The following is a 19400-nucleotide window of genomic DNA, read 5'->3' as shown; positions in this document are numbered from 1 at the left end:
GAGTTTCACAATAATAAAATTGGCATGAAAGCAGAAGTACAGTACAGTAAGCAGCCATTTTTTGCAGTACTTTTCATGAGACGAAAATGTATTTCCTAGCTGGAAAGATTAACAAAACACTCAATAAATTATGGTACAGAGAAGGCTAAGTGCTCAGGCTATTGAGTGAGTGCTCAACCTAGCAGCACAACCTAGTTCAAGCATAAGCCTTTTGCCAGGGAAAAGTTCTTGGCCCTATCTTTAGCATACTCACTGCTTTCTATTATGGTAATCTGTTTATGAGCTCAAGAAGCAGGAACTGCTACTGAACAGTCATTCTGAATGCAGCCTTGCAGGAAGCAGCACACCACCACGCGTATGATTGCCATTTCTGTGTCTGCACTGCAGATGAAAGGAGCATGAAAGAGATGAGTTGTACAGCTTATTGAAAAATTGTATTAACTGAAACACTGCCTCTTAACCATGATTACCCTCGTAGCTGTAATTAATTGATTTGGCTGATTTCTTTGGTCCTGGTCATGAACAGTCATTGCATGCAGTGTTCAGTAGGTCAGGACCTCACAGACAAGTCCTGTCCCACCACCTCAGCCAGCAACAGATGAGGGTGGGGGACAGGAGAACAGCTGAGGTTCACCTCAAGCCCCATCTCTGGGCACCTTCCTGGTAGCATGGTTGAGCAGTGAGTCCATGATTCAAGATCAGGATCAGCTCCAGTGATAGTAACCAGGGTCAGACACAACCTGAGTCATCCATGGGGACAAGGCAGGTCCAGCTCAAGCCAGGCAGTCAACCTGCAGGTTGGGGCACAAATCAGCAGGGTGAATGACCAGGCACAGGCATGGCCATGGTACAGCTGGAGACAAATGAAGAGTTGCTCAGGCAGGAACTGGAGCCTGAAGTCTGCAGTCCCTGTGGACAGGAGGTGTGGGAGCAGGCTCTAGGTGAGGCTGCTGAGGGCCAGCAAGGTCTACGGGTGCCCTCACGGTGTGGCATACAGCACACTTACTGTGCCTGAATACTTCTTTATTTGGAGACAGTGTGCCATGCAGACTTAATTGGCAAACAAGTCCAACTATGTAAGTGGGAATTTCCAAAGCGATTGTTTTCATTCCATATGCAAATATTCTTTTAAAAATTATACAATAAATGTATTGGATGCTGCAATTGTGAACATACATACGTCGATCAGACATCATTTGGATAAAAGAGATATCAAATGCTATGTCTGCTATCATACCAAGGTGCACATTGCAGACTTGCTGCGTTAAGCAGCATTACTGAAATGGTCACAGGTCACATAGCTCCCATTCTGCCTATCTGGGTATATCTAGCCTGGCTAATTCTTCTGTTCTGTGTTAGCTCTCTTCTGAGTGTGCCAGTCTGAACAAAACCCAAATGGAGAAGCACAGGCTGAGGAGGGATGGGCCTAAAGAGAGTAGCCAGAAATTTGTGTTTAAGCGTGACTTGCATGCTGCTGTAGCTGTCGTTCATTTGAAAATGCTTCTAACCACCAGAGCCAGCTCAGTTTTACAGAATATTCTGTTACTGTTGCTGATATTCCTGTTATAATACGGTGGCAATACATACTCGAATTGGAGCCACAGCGGGGAATATAGCGTGATTTGCTGGAAAAAGCAGCATCTGTAAACAGGAAGAATAAAGTCACGGGCAGTGTCAGATTTCCAAGGGGAAAAGCATGAATAAACACAGAAGCAGAGAAAGCAAGGACCAAGTTTGCATACACAGACTATGAGGAAGCCTATTGGGCATAAATTAATAAAAAGCTATGTCTTCGTTTTCCTTTGACAATCTCTTGAGGGAAAAGGGATAAGAAAGGAAAGAGAGGATTGCTGTGTTGCCATGAGTAATGCTAAAAGCAAGGAACAATGGACAAAAGATTGTAACGGGAATGTATGACTACAGTATTACTGAAACCAAATACTGAAAACTTTCCTTTCTGCTTCTGAAAATGTTTTCTCCCTGAACTGCGATTGAAAGCAGAAAGAGATTTTTCTTCCTCTTTTTTTTTTTTTTTGGTGTGTGTGTGTGTGTGCGCGTGCGTGTGTGTGTGTGTGTGTGTAGTAAGCACTCTAAAGAAAACAAAAATAGATTTTTTTGCCTGACTTGTGGGCTGCACAGCTTGAAGGTGTTGTCAGCTCACAGAAGGTTACATTGGCAAAAGATTTCCAACCTGACAGCTCAGGGCTGACTTCCCTGTCAGATCCAGGCCTAGAGAGACAGGGACCCTTGCCTTTCTTCTGCATCTCCTCCCCTGTGTCACCCTCAAAGCCTGAGCAGCAAGGAGCGCAACATCCCAAGGGCATGACATATCCCACATCTCTTCAGTAGGTGTCAGAGCTGTGTGGGAAGGGAACTGAGGGCCAGGTGCTTGACTATTTAGAGGTCCCTTTCTAACCATCTGAAAGCAAGGCTTTGAAAGGAGCGTCTAATAAAAGTAGGGGCAAACACCTTAGCTAGTTTTTAAATGCAAGCTGAGCGATTTATTGACAGGATGGTACTGCATGGTGGCCGTTGTTACAGAGTGTCACACTCAGTGACTGCAGATGTCTCCCCTTTCCTTTGTGTCTGAGCCACCCCCGGGCTATGATGTGCTGTTGCATCTCTAGAAATACAGCTCTTGATAGCTGCTTTTGAAAACAAACAAGAAAGAATTTCTGCTATTTTAACACACAGGATGCATACTTCAAATAATGCCGGGAAGCCTTCTGGTTTCACAGCTTTCCTTCATCAAGACATGGGTGAGAGAAGACAGAATAATGTATGGATTAGGCACAAGGGATGACTCAGCCATAGGGTCGCTCTCCAGTTATTCCATTTGCAGCCAATCGACAGAAGTCAGCCCTCCCCGTGACCGACTGTCCCAGCGCTGTCAAAGGGACACTGATTTGTTGCTGTCAGAGAATTACAGTGAGGACTGAAAAGTTGAATATCTCAGAAAGAGAATGGCATCCCACAGAATGTTATTCTGGCTGTAAAGCTGTGACAGTTATTTTTAAAACTGAGAGAAGTTGGTCCTCATCTTGTTTAAACGAAGGCTGCCTTCTAGAGCGAAAGTGGTGTAAATACTCCTGCTGTCAGAGAGGGCTGCGCTTGCTGGGGCACTGACAATGTTCCATTTCAGTGCTTTTCATAATGAGAATGGAAGGAATAATATGGATTTATTTATCCTTGTGAATGTTGGTGCTGTAAAACAACAGTTGCTCTCTGTGAGCATTGTTGAGCTGTGGCACTTTAACAGCCATAAAACTCCCATTGTGCGCTTTACCCACAGAGCTGCCGTTGTCATAAATGCGCTCTGTCCTTCCACTTGTTTCTATGACTGGCTGGTACAATACAGTTGCTAAAAATATTTTGCTGTTTAATATTACATGAGTACTCAGAAGCATCCTAGCTCATCCTCACACTCCTTTGCCAGTGTGTCTGAAAACTTGTCACACTGAAATTCCAAATAGTTACCAAGAAGCACATTAGCTTGGCAAAGGCTGTGCAAGAAAAAAAAGAAAACAAAAAGGCAGAAGGAACTTGGATAGAAATATAATTCAGTATTCAGAGGGCATAGCTGAGGCTTTAAGAATCTAATACTTACTCCATTTCCTTTTCTAATAAACTACTGTGGCATCAAAATAAAGGAAAAAACGCTTCTCTTGTCTTAAGAAAACATAATGCAAGAAAATCTGTTGAAAGTCAAAGCAAGAAGGAAAAAGGAGTGACAGGTCTGAGGTAGGATTAGATCTATAAAGATTAAACAAACTAGAGGCTTGCAATGCAATATAAAAAAAAAGATTGCATTAACATATGTGATCACATGCAGTATCACTGCAGTGATCTGAGGAAAGTTCCTGTACTGAAGAGCTAAAAAGACAGCTGTGGTAATGCAGAAAGTACTGTACCAAATATATGTATTTCCTGCAGTTTGTTGGTGTAGATGAACTGCTGTAAAATAGATGTCACGGGTTTACCTGCAGTGGATCAGTTTTTTTATCTGTAGCGCTTTGAATTTTAAGCATACCCGAATAAAAATCCAAATGCGGGAATTAGGTGAGGATAAGAGAAAAGTGTAGCCTAACAAAAGGTCTCACATGACTGAAAATGAAAGGAAAAGAAAGAATACAGAGTCTACTGAAGGAAAAGAAAAATTCCACCTTCCCCTAAATAACCACTGCAGAAGTAGAGGTATTTTGTGACAGACATATTATTATTATTAACAAAAATTTCAAAACAAAATCTTCAGTGTGTTTTCAATGGATGTATTTTTGTCTCTGAAGAGAGAAATGTTTTACTTGTGAATTAATGCCTTTTTCCTACAGTAAGTGGACAGAGGTGTGTTTGAAGTACATTGCAGTTTGAAGTACCTCAAGCCGAAGTGCCCCTTTAAGGAAGTTTGCTGGGCTGCTGTGCAAAAGTATTAAATAAATAACACTTCTATTTAGTGTACCAGTGACCTGGATAATAGATGCAACCTTCTGCTTTGCTATATCTGTCCAGATTCAGCTGCTGCCTCCTTGAAAGTATCTGTTTTCAGTGCAGCATTTTGAGCGCTCAGTGTCCATCAATTAAATAGAGCTCTCCACACAACACTTCATAGAACTAATGCTACTGGGCCTGGAACGTGTGGATTAAACAAAAGATTGGGGCAGTGTAAACATTCTCCGAGGGGTTATTGATGCTGTATTAAATTAAATGCTGATGGATGTATTCAGACTGCTCAGCTGCATCAAGAAAGGCTGCTTGTTTTAAACACTTAAGCGTATAATCTCCTCTTGATGAGAACATGTAGGGCTGTTAGTCTTAATGAGAATTATGTGCATACATTGGACAGGACGTATGCCTTAAAGATCAATGCCATAGGTTTGTATAAAACATCTACAATCAATATAAACTGTTTTACTCGGCCGTGAAAGCCTTTATCACCATCTTAGAAGCAGTGCATCAAACATAGCACCTCATCTGTCTACATCAGTGCATGTCTACAAGCACCAGCAATTGTGAGAAAAGCAAGGCAATGGATTTACAGTGCGTCAACCCCTCAGTGGTAACAGTCTGAGCTTGTGCTTTGCACCTCCTGGCAGACACAAGCAGACTCCCTTCCACTGCTGCAGCAAGCACAATCTTGCATGGCTACAGTCATCAGGTAGTCCCAAGTTGCTGCTGGCTTTATTTTCACTGCCTCTGGCAAGTGAAGTGCTATTATCCTCACTTTAAAGAGCTCAAAGGTTTAACTGATCTCAGAGAAGCCCAAAGTGAAGTTGGGTATTAAATCCAGACATCTGTTTGACTGCTGCCCTGTCCTGTCCCTCTGCTGCCAGGCCCAGCAAGGGAAATAGGCACATCTCCTCCAGGGAGGAAAGATACCCGCATTGCTCAGGAGTTTAAAGTGCTAGGTAGTACAGAACAGACATGGACATTTGAACTTGGAAATAATAACCACCCAGCTTTGCTGGTATTACTTGTAATTTCACTCATTGCAAGCCATGTAGTGGGCACGGGCTGACCTGCAGCAATGGAAATTTTAAACTCACACGTTAAAAAGTGTTCCATAATGGAATTTTGAACAACTGTGTTAAAATATATAGAGGGAAAAAAAAAGGAAAAAAAGTATGTCATTAGGGTTGCATAATTCAACAATTTAGCTGTTCATCCATTACAACTATCCATATTCATTTAACAAATTGCAATCCACATTTGGGAATAAATTGTGTAGCTAAATGCCATAGCATGTCTATTTAAATTCAAATCTTTGCAACAAATAAATAATTCAGATATGAAGACATTAGAAGGCATCTGGAAAATAAGAAGGCTTTCTGACTAGCTAATCAGCATAGATGGATTGGTACAGGACTCAAAAGATTTGGCTGTGTGCTCTGATTTTTGCTGCTTGTCTCCTGGGGGATGTTGCAAATTTATGCTATTTTTATACACCTCTGTTTCCCTAAATGCAAATAAAAGTAGGGGGCTCTACTCCTGGGTATTGATCTGTGGATACAAAGTACAACATCAAGACAAGCTGCTCACAGCTTAGTTTTGACATTTAATAAATTGGCCAAATTCAACAAATACATTGTTAACATGACTTTTTCATCCAACATTAAACATCCCATGCGAGATGACACACTGCAGACACTGTTCATGCAATCACCAGCCTCACCAAACGATGTCAGCTAATGCATTATTTACTAAGTGATATGGAAACAGCCATTCCTCATTCATCCACTGTAAAGTTGGTAGCAATATATTCTCATTTAAGCCTTCCAAATGCTTTCAGGTTGTTTTTTCTTGTCAGGTTGGGCACAGTAAATCTGAATTAAGTCCTGCCTTGCTTCAGTCAGAATTAGACTGTTTTCCAAAAAGATTTCTTCTTTCTCTTCCAGATGGTGACAAGGCTGATATTTCTGCCAGTATTTATCCAGACATAAACATTATTGCTGGAGCACTGAAGTTGTATTTCAGAGACTTACCAATTCCTGTGATCACCTATGACACCTATTCCAAGTTCATAGAGGCAGCAAGTAAGTATTGCACAGTAATTTGTACTGTTCTTCAATTATGTTTCCCATCCATAGCACTGTTCACAGTAAAGACAGACAACAAATTGGAAATGGGCATTTCTCAGCCATATATTACTCTTAAATGGAAGTTTTGCTTGATTGTTATTGTAAAAGGAACATCATGCAAGTAAAAAAAAAAAACAACAACAAAAAAAACCAACTGCAATAAATGTAGAGTATAAAAATACTGCTTAGCAAAGAATGTAGAGATCTGTGGTACCTAAGAAGTAGCACATTTTCTTCTTTAAAAAGTATCTTCAGTGATTTTGAAATGGCAATATATCTATACGCAAGAGGTCTGTGTCACCATGCTGGGTTCACCTTCTGGTCACCCAAACTTGCACTGCCCTTGCAGCCACAGGCAGCTTTTGTGCTCTTCTCTTCCACCTTAGGCAGAGAAATTATTTTATAATTATTTTATACTTAAAATTATTTTATAACTCATAAATCACATACTCAGATGAAGCAGTTCCTATTGTGAAATACAGTAATCTTTTAAAAGCAGGGCATAAAGATTCTTAATTTTCTAAAATATTATGTTCCTGATACCATTTTTATGAAAAGTCATGCAACAGATACAAATCTGACTCACTTCATATTTTTCATGTAAAATACATGTAAAAACCAATCAGATTTTTAGAGGGACTGCCAGTCTTAAGCAAGCACTGACATTCTCGCATCACTTATTCCAACGTATTTAAATACGTTCAGCAGTCTCACCTTGTTTGTGTAATTCCATGTCACTTCAGTCTCTCTACCTAAACTTCAGCACAGTCCAGTATACTCAAGAACAGTGTCTGAAGCACATGTCCACATTCCCATCTGTTTTGGATGGCTAATTTTGAAGTAACCTTATGTGAGATTTTATTAAAAAGTCATTTCCAGACAGTGTATTATGAAGAATTTAATGAAGCTCAGGTACTGTACCTACTACTGTAACTAGAGCTACAGTCTGTAGAGAAGGTAATGTCACGCTGGAACAGGTTGCCCAAGGAGGTTGAGGATGCCCCATCCTTGGAGGCATTCAAGGCCAGGCTGGATGTGGCTCTGGGCAGCCTGGTCTGGTGCACATAGCAGGGGGGTTGAAACTAGATGATCATTATGGTTCTTTTCAATGCAGGCCATTCTATGATTCTATAATTTTATGACTATGGGGTGGTTTTTGTTGCTGATTTCTTTGTAAAGCCATTCTTTTGAGAAGTTACTTCTGTGCTCTGTGTTTATGAGTTTGGTATTTATCCCTGCAAGCACAATCAGTGGCTTGTGAAGGGCTCCATAATGACAACTTAGCTTCCTGAATTACCGCTGTTTACAAATGAAAGGCTCTATTAACATTAATCTATTTGGTGTTTTACAGAAATCTCCAATCCTGATGAACGACTAGAAGCAATACATGAAGTGTTGATGTTACTCCCCGCTGCTCACTATGAGACACTTAGATACCTAATGATTCATCTCAAAAAGTGAGTTAATTGGCATGCAGGATAATTCTTGAAAAGCGTAACACTTTTCTGCATTGAAAGACCAGTATTACAGAAAATATCAATAAAGCTTTCATATCAGCACTACCACTACAGCAGCAACATTACAAACAAACAGACAAGCTATGTTTGCACAAATGCCTATAAACTACGTATATATATAGTGTAGATCCTTCTGCTGGCAAATCATTGCAAGCCTTTGAAGAGTTAATTCAGATTTGACACATTTCTCTGAGGCAGATTATATCTGAAAAAATACCAGAATGGTAGGTACTTTAGAGAAGTGTTAGATGTTCTGTGGCAAGTGATTTGATCACGGTTTCCTTCTGCCTCCCCTTACCTCCCACTCTGTCTCTGTCCTCTGGTAATACAGCTCTAAAAGGAAGGAGCTGTCTCTCACTGATTGCTCTCTTCATCTTTAAGCCACGAATCAAGTGGGGCCTATTTTATACTTCTAGTAGAAGCAGTTATGGGCTCTCTCCAAGTATTTCCTATCTCCTTCGTTTTAAAACACAAAGGGACAAGATGCCTCACTCTCACTAATTTCAAGCAAAACCACTTAGCTACTTTGGGCATTTGCATGCCTCAGAAAGTCTTGTTTGCAAGTGCTTAAAAGCTGAAGCTGAGTAGAGACTGACACAATCATCTCAAAGCAGGCCTCACTTTAAGAATATATTGCCTGCATATATTTAAGAATATATAACACTCTTCTCTGGTTAAAGCCAGTGACGCTACGTGGACATGACAGAAAAGGGGATAAGGGAGAAGTAAAACTATTTGCCTTTGGAGAATTTTCTGATTTTCATCTGCATATTCTGCACTATTAATACCAAAGTGAAAAGAGCTCAACTGAGGTAAAATCACATCAGAGAGCTTGTGTGAAGTGCATTTCATGTTTAATCAGGTTCCCATTATGCAGAGACTTTTCTTCGTTGGCTCAGGTCAATTACACAGAGTAATTTTTTCTTTTGATGAGACATTACCTGGGCATGCAGGATCTCCTGGGGACTCTGCAGAGATGAGATGTGTAAACAGCCATCCTTGTAGCACATTTGCCTGAATGGTGGTTCAGGATGAACATGGTTCAGGATGAACCACGCCAGCTTTTAAGAAGGCCATGTCAGTAATGAAAAATGAGTTTGTCAGCCAATTAATTAATTGCTATCTTCAATCGTATTGGAATGTTCTTTCTGGTCACATTTTACTTAGAATTGGAGGAAATAGAGTAGAATGAGCAGTCCCCCCTGTGGTGAAACACATATAGCTCCATCCACATTGAAACTGTGCAACTGAATCTCCTCTGTGCTCATCTCAGGCCTTGCTGGGAACAAGCTCCATATACCTGCACAGGGGTGCTAGTGAGATGTATGTGAGGTGTATGTGTTATAGCACAGCTGTTCAACATTCCTGTTGCACACAGGCACAGGTAGAAAGCGGTGTTGGGCTTGCACAGTGTCTGGGGTTAAGCAGGCTTGGTTTGCCTTTTCTCCTTGCAAAGCTCAGCTAACCTATTTGTTAGAATGTGGTGATGCATCTGTGAGTAGGGACACTAGTGGATTTCTGATCTGAAAGCAGAGAACCTGTTTTTCAGTGATAGTCACTCTCTGCAGAGGGATGGTGGTAGACAGAAAACCTGATCATGTACGGACCCTGTGAATGTGAAGGCCAGAATGTCTCTTCTGGATTCAGCCTCTGTGCTCCCCGGGAGGCATCCACTGCCCAGCTGCAATCCAGTTGGGAATTACTATGTCCAGGGATGGCCCCAAGTGCTGACCATACTCAGCATGACACACACCAAGCAAGACACAGAGAGCTGTAATTACTGTAGAATGGGGAACTGCTCCATGTGTGATATTTTCTACCATGATTACGCTTCTCAAAAAAGCAGTTTCCACTAATTCTTATACCTTAAAGGATATAATAATGGAATAATCGCTGAAGAGTTGCAGGAGGAGTTTTTAAAGGCTCTGAAATACACAGCCCAACCATAATTGCATCGTACTTGCAATGGAAATAGTTACTGTGGAAATTGGTACTATATTGAGTGAAAACTCTCATAATATGGCAAAAATACTGTTATTGGGCAATGCTTGGTGTGAAGCACAGCTGAAGTTTAAGATGCAATATGTATTTTTCTTCAGGGAAGTAAACAGCTACTTACTTTTCTTTTCTATTTTAGGGTTACTTTGCATGAAAAGGAGAATTTTATGAATGCTGAAAACCTGGGAATAGTGTTTGGGCCTACTTTAATGAGACCTCCAGAGGACAGTACCTTGGCTACTCTGAATGACATGCGGTACCAGAAGCTAATTGTGCAAATTTTAATAGAAAATGAAGATGTTCTCTTTTAGACAAATATGGGCACATCTTCAAAACCACTTGTTTTAAAATGATTAGTTTGAAGGGAAAACAACATTTCTTTAATTTTTTTTTTTCTTTTTAAATAAAGGAGAACTTCCTTGGCTGCACTTCAATTTCTGCAAAGCTGCAGATGGATGCCAAAATGTTTAGGGAAAGCCTGTGTCTCATAGACATATGCCTCTTTGTAGAAGGGGGAAAAAAAGGTCAGAAAAAATCCTCTCACCTTGTATCTTTTGCCTTGCCTCGGGTGTATATTTGTTTTGAGAAGCTGCAAGCAATTTTATTGTTAACTTATTAAGAAACACAAAACGTATTTTAATATGGCTAGAGAAGCAAAAAGGTACTTAATCAGCGTTATTTGTATACAGCTATACATTTCCGTCTCCATAAGACATAATTATATATGTCAATTGTGAAACAAAACCTATATTATAAAGATATTTTTACTTTATCTAGCTGAAAGAATGGCATTTTATTTTAGCAAACTACAGATCAATGCGGTGCATTGATTGTTTTCCACATAATTCTTTCCTGCATTTTTGCTATGATATATTGAAAACAATTACCACGAATGCAGTATTATCCTGACATACCTCTTTCATGGCAAATGTTTTAAAGGAGAATCTTCTTTTTCTTGTGTGTATTCCAACTTTCCTTAGGTTTCTTTGCATTTAGGCACTAGCATTCCAAGACTGTGTAGTACACTTTTAACCATTTTGTATTTCTCAAAACATACAGTATTTTCTCTTTTTTGTTTTGTTTTTTTTAATCCCATATTAAATATGATATTGAGAATTTTCAAAAGTCCTGGTGGTAGTATCAGTTTCACATGCCAGATATTTTTTAAATTATTATTTCATTAATATGTAAGTTAAGTGATGCTGGGACACTGGATATTTTCTGGCCTTGTTGAAAAGTCAGCACTTTTTTGCGTTAAATATGAAGGATTTGGTTTTTCTGTAAAAATCAAGCTATGTTTTGTCATGTTTCTGTATTTATAAATGTACAGTAAATCTCCTGAAAATGTAGGATATTTCTCTTGAATGTGTTCCAGATGGTTTGTTGTTTGTCTTTGTTTTTTTAAAAAGAGGACAAAAAAACACAAGAATATGGAAATGTGGAAGTCGGTAATTTTAATTATTACCAAATTTTAATATTTTTCTCCCCTTACACACATTGACTACAGAGTTCATAGTCTAACTGCAACTTATCCCTAATGTTAAAACTGTTGCTCAGCATGAGATGTTTCTGCAAGTATAGAAAATCAGCATACTTTACTACCAAACTCAATTTTCAATACAAAAAAAAATATAATAATCCCTCATCCTGATCGTTTGTATGATATGGTGGGTTACTCAGTTTCCTGAATTATTTCAGGGAGCACATGTTTCTATTCAAATTGAAAAAAAAAAAATACATGTAACTATGATAATGAAGGAAAGTGGAGGGTATTATTGTAAATTTGTTGTCTTCTAGAGAAATAACTAAGGGCTAGATAGATTAACCCAGATTGCAGAGCAAATGCTAAATAGTCTGAGTTCCCAATACTTCTATAGATCCTCCTGACTTGTACAGGACTATTCGTTGTAGGTTATGTACTACTTAATACTGTCATAAAAATGATCTGGAAATGGTTTTATTTTGTGAAGTGAAATATGCTTTGTAATTTATGATAGTGTAAATGGAAGGAAAATCCCATTAAATGTGTTAAAGAGTTCTGGTGTCTGTCACTGACTACATGGCAAACTGCCAAATGAAAAATCAATCACTTACTAACTACTGTCTTGGCATGGCTGGGAAACACTTGGAAAATGCAGAAGAGCTTAATTGCGACAAGCAGTTTCAGATGGGTGCTTAGAACCCCATGCAACCAAGCCTCGGTGCACCAGGATTTACTGCAGTCACTCCAAAGCACCTCTGTGTAAAACTTCCAGCAAGCATAGAATCAGAAATACCAATTCAATCCATCTTAATGCTTTCCAAAAATCAATGTCATCATAGCAGTTTTCTACTCCTTTGAATGCAGACATTTGCCTAGCAATGATTTTCTTTATTTTTTCTAGCCTGTTCAGTAGTGTGTTATTTTGTAAAGGCAGAAACAGTGCCATTATTCTTATTTTTGCAGGAAAACAGGCAGTTCTGTTTCTGTTCCTTCCTTCCCCTCTACCATTGGCAAACTGGTAGTCTTTGAATGTTAACACATGTCCCAGCCTAAGGATTCAAGCAGTATGTTCAGAAATACCCAAACAATAGCATCTCTAGAGGGACAGGAGTTTCTCATACATTCACTTGAGTACTGAATACAGTTCTGCACCTCAAACAGCAATGAACTGTCCATGTTTACTCGGCTAACATGGGCCAAGTGTCTTCAGGAGCTTGCTGTGGAGATAGTAGGCTCCCTTCACCTAACACAGCTATGTGGCCTGGGAATCAGGCGAGCCGCCTGAGCACAGCTCAGTGTCAGAGCCTCATTTTTCTCCAGGTCCTTGAGAAGGACTTTGGTGGGCTGCTGCAAGGGCTGCCATCTGCCAGTCAGCAAGCCCCATCTCCTGGCAGGGTGCAAGCTGTCCTGCACCCCAACAAAGCTGGGTCGCTGCACATATCACATTGAGATGACTCACCTCCCATACAGCAGAAATGTCTCAGTACTAATAAAACATTGCTTGGAGTTAATGATTTATAAGGCAGTCACTTTCATCAGTTTTGTGGAACTGCTGAAGTCTCTTCTTTGTGGCAGAATCATTGTGAGACTCAAAGCTGTCTAGTTTAAATATTTTGAATCTCAGGGGAAAACTTAAGGAAATGTTTCATGAGAACAGTGCAGTCTGATATTTACAGCTTGTGTCCCACACACTGCAGAGCTGTGCCTTTCCCCTGTGCCTACACCAGTTGGTTTCCTCACCTCCATCCCTGGAGTCCCCTGCTGCACAGCCAGCCCATCCCATGCTGGACAAGAGGCAGCACATGCTGTGCCTCCCTCCAAACTGAGTGCAAGGCTGGATGGGGAGCTGCCAGGGGTCTCTTTAGCCAAGATGCTGGGTCTGGGGCTCTGCTGTGGGCTCTTCTATTCAGACATCAGTTATCACGAAACTTAATTCTTTCTCTCTCCCACTGTCTAATATCACTGAAATTGGACAAAAGATTCAAAAGTTACCGGGGAATAATTTGCAAAAAGAGAAATGAGGAGCCTACAGACAGTTTCTATAGGAAAATTTACAAGTGAAGTTACAAAGGAAACAGCTTTGCTCTCAATTCCACTGCTCTGTATGCTGATGCCAGTTTAAGCTACAGAACAGGCGATTTAATTTTATTTCTAAGCAAAAAGTAAGAATGCAGTCTCTTGTGCACACAGTAGCCTGAAAACACACAGATTAGGAGGCAGATCTGTAGACACTTGACCTAAGACACTGGGAAGGGCTATATCAAGTTTGGGATCTCTTCTGATATGAGCTGCTTGAGGAGAGACCTGAGCAGTGTGTGACTGCCAAATTTTGGACAGATCTGTAAGTGAGTATCTTGCAAAACCCTCAGAGAGGTGCCTGTGGTAATAATCAGCTAGGTTGAAAGAAATCTTAAAGTCCCATTGCCAAAGAGGTGAAAGTGAGCATAGGTACTGCAAGCAGTTTACAGAGCACGTGGAGAAATCATGCGTTCTGTGATAAGCTCTAACACACACAGTGCAGGTCTGTACAGGCAGGACACTGGGAGCTGCCTAATCTTGTTGGCACAGAACACTACCAGGGCTCACACGTCTGCAGAGAGGACGCTGCCTGAGCCCACCTTGACTGCTGCTCCCCCATCTCCCATCACATCTTGAGCAGAAGACAGCCCACAGCCACAGTAGTGGGACCCCCAGCTGCTCCCACACACAGCTTAGCTCCAGCAGGACAGAACCTGTCCTTCATATTTCCTTATTGACAAGTACAGACTCAAGGTCTGCAGAAAAGGGAGGGAGAAGATTTGAATGCCAACAGACAGACCCCACTGCCAATAGCCAGGAACCGATGAAAACTGAGCAGGAAGGTAATTCACACTTACACAAGAAGAATGCCATCTAACTGGATCCTCCAAGCAAAATTATGTTGTTCTATCTTCCCAGACTATCTAAAGGCAATGAAGAGACTCTTATCTCATTGAGATAAGAAGAGTAAAAGCATCTGTATATCTTATATTCTTTAGCCAGTAGAGATTAATTCCTTGATTAAAGCAAAAATCATGGTTAAAATTCAGAAATCTAAACCTTAACAAATGGTGGTTATTGCGGAGTGCTGTAGGGCCTAAGTATTTATGACATCGGTGGATCTTGCTAGGCCCATCCCTTACACTCATTCCCTGAAGGCATGGTCTTCTGGTTGTAATTATGCTGATGCTATAACTAAAGCTGGGATCCATAGTTCAAATAATCCAGCCTGAAGGACCTGAATTACTGCAGGGTGGTGTAAAGGCTACAGTTAGGTAGAATGTGTCCACTGGGGCCTGTACCTTATAAGCTGCAACAGAAATAAGCAAGGAGTTGTAAGTGAAGAACCTGTCAGGGTTCTGTTTATGTTATTTATGGGAGTGTTGTGAACCAAGCTTACCTCAGGATGCTGGAAGCTGCATTCCATGTGTGATCATTGGGCCTGACAAGGAGTCAGCGTTGTGCCTTTTCGCAGAAGTATCAGCCGATTGTCAATATTAATAAGAAGATTAGAATGAGGACTAAGGTTAAATTTAGGGTTAGGAGCTATGGATCCTGAAGAATGCTAATTGCTGCTGACAGTATTTGAAGATACTTTATTTTCTGTTCTACTGTCAGGCGGGTATGTGTATGACCAATGTGCACAAAGGTCCAATTTACTATGTGCTGCTGCCCAAGAACATAAGAAGGAAGCCTAGGGTACATAGGTATTTATAACAAGGAGCTGAGGTTAGGGTTAGGTTAGGAATCTGATACTGAGGAATTTGTTTTGTTACTGGATGCTGCACAGCCCTCAGTATTAGGAACAGGGCTGATGTCAGTAAGAGACAGCTACTGGGGGACAAGAGGGAAGAGAGCAAGAGTGTTGTAGACCTAAGTCTAACAGTTACAATCAAGTAAGGAATTAACGTTAAACTTAGGAAATCTGAAGCCTGAGAATCAGAGTTAATGCCAATATATATGAAGTAACATCTCTATTAATACACTGCGTTGGTAGGCATTAGTGCTTTATGGTTTATTTTCCTGAAGCTTTGGGCCTTCATTTTAGAAATGGGAATTGTTAGGATGAAGTTTCAGAATCTGTTGTGCTCTGAGCTGAATTTATTCATGAAGTTGAATTCTCCATTGAATGATGGAGATCACTAGCATTAGCACAAGCTTATGTTCTTGGTTCATCTACAAGTCTAGCTCCCTTCATAAAGCTACCATCGGGGCTCATGTAATGATACTGTCCAGGTTATTGCTGGAGGTGAGATTAGGAAATTTAAGACTACATCTGTGTCACTCAATAAAACAGGGCTAAGGACTTCTCCCAAGCCAAGCAGCACAGACTCCTTGTCTACATTGCACAGGACTTAACTGAGGTCCCCTTAGGGCCCAAGGTGTCACTGTGGCCTCTGAAAGTATTTAATTTTTCTAAAGACACTGAAACAAAAATCGCCATTTAGTGCCTGAAAGGCACCATGTTGCAGTCCATCAAACTGATACATTCAGTCCTTGAGCTGAAGTTGTTCAGTGCACGTCCTAGACTGCAGCATGAGGAGTAGTTGTACACTGTCCTGTCCTGTTGAGGGCACACAACCTTTTGCAATAAAGCTGGAGGACTGTGAAGGGAGACAAATTGATGTTGTTTTGTCTGTTCTGTGTAGAGGAAGGAAACCTTTACCTCTTACAGTCTCCAAATCATGCCTGAGCAGTGAATATTAAACGACATGAGGGGAAAATCAAACAAGGGAGTCACCATTAGCACTAAGACCAATTCAGGGGTCACAAACTTCAAACTTATTCTCCGTCTCTTATGAGTTTTTTGGTCAAGACAGTCATAGACTGGATGTGAAATGCTTGATTTTTTACACATGCTGCAGTTCCACAGTATTAACCAGCAACCTGGCGTTAGAAGGGAAAATGTTCCCTGCTACAAAACAGCTGGAGTCCTTCACTGTGGTTATAGCAAAGACGAAGGTTTGAAAGTGCTGCCAGCACTTGGAAATCTAAAGCTTAAAGAACTGACAACTTTGCTGACTTCTTCAGAGCAGACATCCTGATGTAGATGGGAGCCAATTTTTATCATAGAATCACAAAGGTTAGAAAAGACCTCGAAGATCATCTAGTCCAACCAGTAGACCTGTCAACACCATGATCACTAAACCATGCACGTCCATGTCTTCCTGTGGTCTTTTCCTGTACCTTGATTATAATTAACCACAATTAGCAGGCTGACATACTGATATCAGTATGGTCCAATCATACTCAAAAGGAGCATGTTACAGCATAGAATAGGCCCTACAGTTTCCTTTAGCAACATACTGTGGTGTCTGCTATAATCCTACACATACAACCTAGATGAGACTACAGAACCACATTAGCTGTTATCCTCCCTTCCTGCAAAAAAGAACAGAATTTAACTTCACAGTCATAATACAAAACTGTAATCTAACTTCTAAGTATTGACAGAACGTTCGACTGTTTTGCTTTCTTTTTACATCAGGTTGATAAGTATATGCATACTGAAATAATGCAACAAGTACCGGTGCAGTAAGGGGCAGAGCAAACATTTTTCACGGTCAGGGCTGCTTTTGCATAAACAATAATCTTAGTGACAATCTCAACTGCACTATGGCTGTCTGTAGCAGTAACTTACAGGCTCTAAGCACCCATACACACCAACTCTTACAAAGCTTTCCCAATGGTTTGTCCCCTTTCAGGAGACCCTGCTTTCAATAATGTGCCAAAAAGGACAAATGTCCTTCATTGCAAGGTTCATAGAAAACTGATGATTTTTTTGTTAAGTCAGTTGAGAGATCAGGTCTATAGTAATCAAAATAAAAACGTAATACCAGCAATGTTTTGTATAAGTCTACAGCCAGGATGAAAACTATAAATGTCAACCTGTAACGCTTGTGAAAAGGACGGTTAATAACTGCACAAACTTCACTTACCCCTGACACTTTCAAAAACACAAGGAGAGGAGGAAGGCTTGTGTTCTTTCTCCACCGATACAAACACATAGCATAGCAATGGGTCATACTCATGGCAGGAAACTGGATCCTGTGATTTGAGCCCAATGCCCTGATGCTATGAATCTCAGAAAATGAGAGCTGTTTACTTGTGAGGATGCAATTCATTTTTTGGTAGAAGTTACTGGTTTATTCCTGATTTTTTTATTTTTCTGTATGACAGAGCGCTTTCAAGTGTGTATGTATATGCACATTTCCCAGTCCCAAGCCCTTTGTATTTGAAGAGAGCAGTTTACAGAGCAGTGTAAGCGCCCACCCTGTCTCCTTGTGCAATCACTTGCATTCTCCAGTCTTGATGTCTCATCATTGTAGGCCAGGCAGTGGCAGAAGTTGGGCTGCAGAGGAGAGAAGACTGAAAGGACACTGCTTCACAAACTGCTCCATAAACAGCTGTGAGTAACAGAGAGGGTGGCAGACCAGAGGGATGTTAGGAATCACATGAATTTTACATGTCGTAATTCTCCAAAGGACTAATCACTGAGTTTAACACATGACAAATCTTTTTTCTCCTTTCTGACTGAATAAAAAAAAAAAAGGCACTGTGTTCAGTTTTGGACCCCACACTACAAGAATGACCTGGACCCTGGAAGTGTCCAGAGAAGGACAACAAAGCTGATAAGGGATCTGGAGCACAGGCCTTATGAGAAGCAGTTGAGGGAACTGGGATTGTTTAGTCTGCAGAAGAGGAGGCTCAGGGGAGACTGCATCACTCTCTACAACTGCCTGAAAGGAAGCCCAGGTGAGGTGGGGGTCAGGCTCTTCTCCCAGGTAACAGCGATAGGACAAGAGGGAATGGCCTCAAGTTGCATCAGGGGAGGTTCAGGTTGGATATTAGGAAAACTTCTTCTCCGAAGAAGTGGTGATGCAGTGGCACAGGCTGCCAGGGTGAATTCACCACCCCTGGAGGCGTTCAAGAGCTGTGCAGGTGCAGCACTGAGAGACATGGTCAGTGGCACAGTGGGGATGGCCAGACTTGATGTTCTCAGTGGTCTTTTCCAACTTTAATGATTCTATTCTATTCTATATTTCTATATTTCTGTGGCCAGCAATTCAAAGTCCTACATAAATGTAATAAGCATAAATACCACATTGCACTGCTTTTCTTTTCTCAGCATTACAGCTACTGCACTCACTTTTTAAAGATGCCCAATTAAAGACAAGCTTACAAAGCGCTCATCTGCACACAGCCATCACGTGCACAAACAAAATGCACACTGGGTTCCTCTGGACGTGTTACAGCCTCAGCCCCGCCAACACTGCACCTGCAGCCCCGTATTTCATTACACACTTGCGGTGCTGCCTTACCCGAGAGCCGCTCCGCAGAGCCCTCTCCTTCCTGCCCTTTCGCTTCAGCTGCGCCACCAACCCCGTCCCAAAGCGGTGAGTCGCCCACCCTCTGCACGGCGGGACAACTGCGCCCCTCTGGCCCAGCAGCCGAAGACCCCCGCGGCAGCCCTGGCCGGGCCGGAGCTCTGGGCAGGTGCGCGGTTCCCGCCACCTCCCGGGGCCGCCGCCCCGCCCACACCTGCCGCCCGCCCGCCCACCTCCGGGCCGAGCCGCACCGTCGTAGCTCCCGGCTCACCGGCCATGGACCCGTAGCGGCAAGAGAAGAGCGTTCCTCAGGTCAGTGGGTGGAGGGTGGGAGGGAGAGCCCCTCCGAGGCATCGCTCCGCTCCGCCTCCCCGCTGCCGGTCCCCTGCCCACCTGCGCTCGGCTCGGCGCTCGCTGTCCGTTCGCCTTCAGCCCTCCCGCTCTGACGGCCGCTCCTCTCTCCCGCAGAAGCCCCCGCGTCGCG

General features: G+C 41.7%; 1 protein-coding gene across 1 annotated transcript in view; it reads left to right on the top strand.

Moving 5' to 3' along the window:
* The window catches only part of CHN2 (chimerin 2), a gene marked incomplete at both ends in the record, with an annotated part of 156536 nt that extends 146138 nt beyond the window's left edge, over window positions 1-10398 (top strand). Inside the window, 3 exon segments of the mRNA XM_079538558.1 lie at window positions 6390-6527; window positions 7924-8029; window positions 10227-10398. Coding sequence (XP_079394684.1) covers window positions 6390-6527; window positions 7924-8029; window positions 10227-10398 — 416 coding nt within the window.
* Window positions 10399-19400: the final 9002 nt, after the last annotated feature.

Source organism: Tetrao urogallus, assembly GCF_951394365.1.
Source record: "Tetrao urogallus genome assembly, chromosome: 7".
Classification (NCBI taxonomy): domain Eukaryota; kingdom Metazoa; phylum Chordata; class Aves; order Galliformes; family Phasianidae; genus Tetrao; species Tetrao urogallus.
This window is presented reverse-complemented; position numbering and strand designations above follow the sequence as displayed.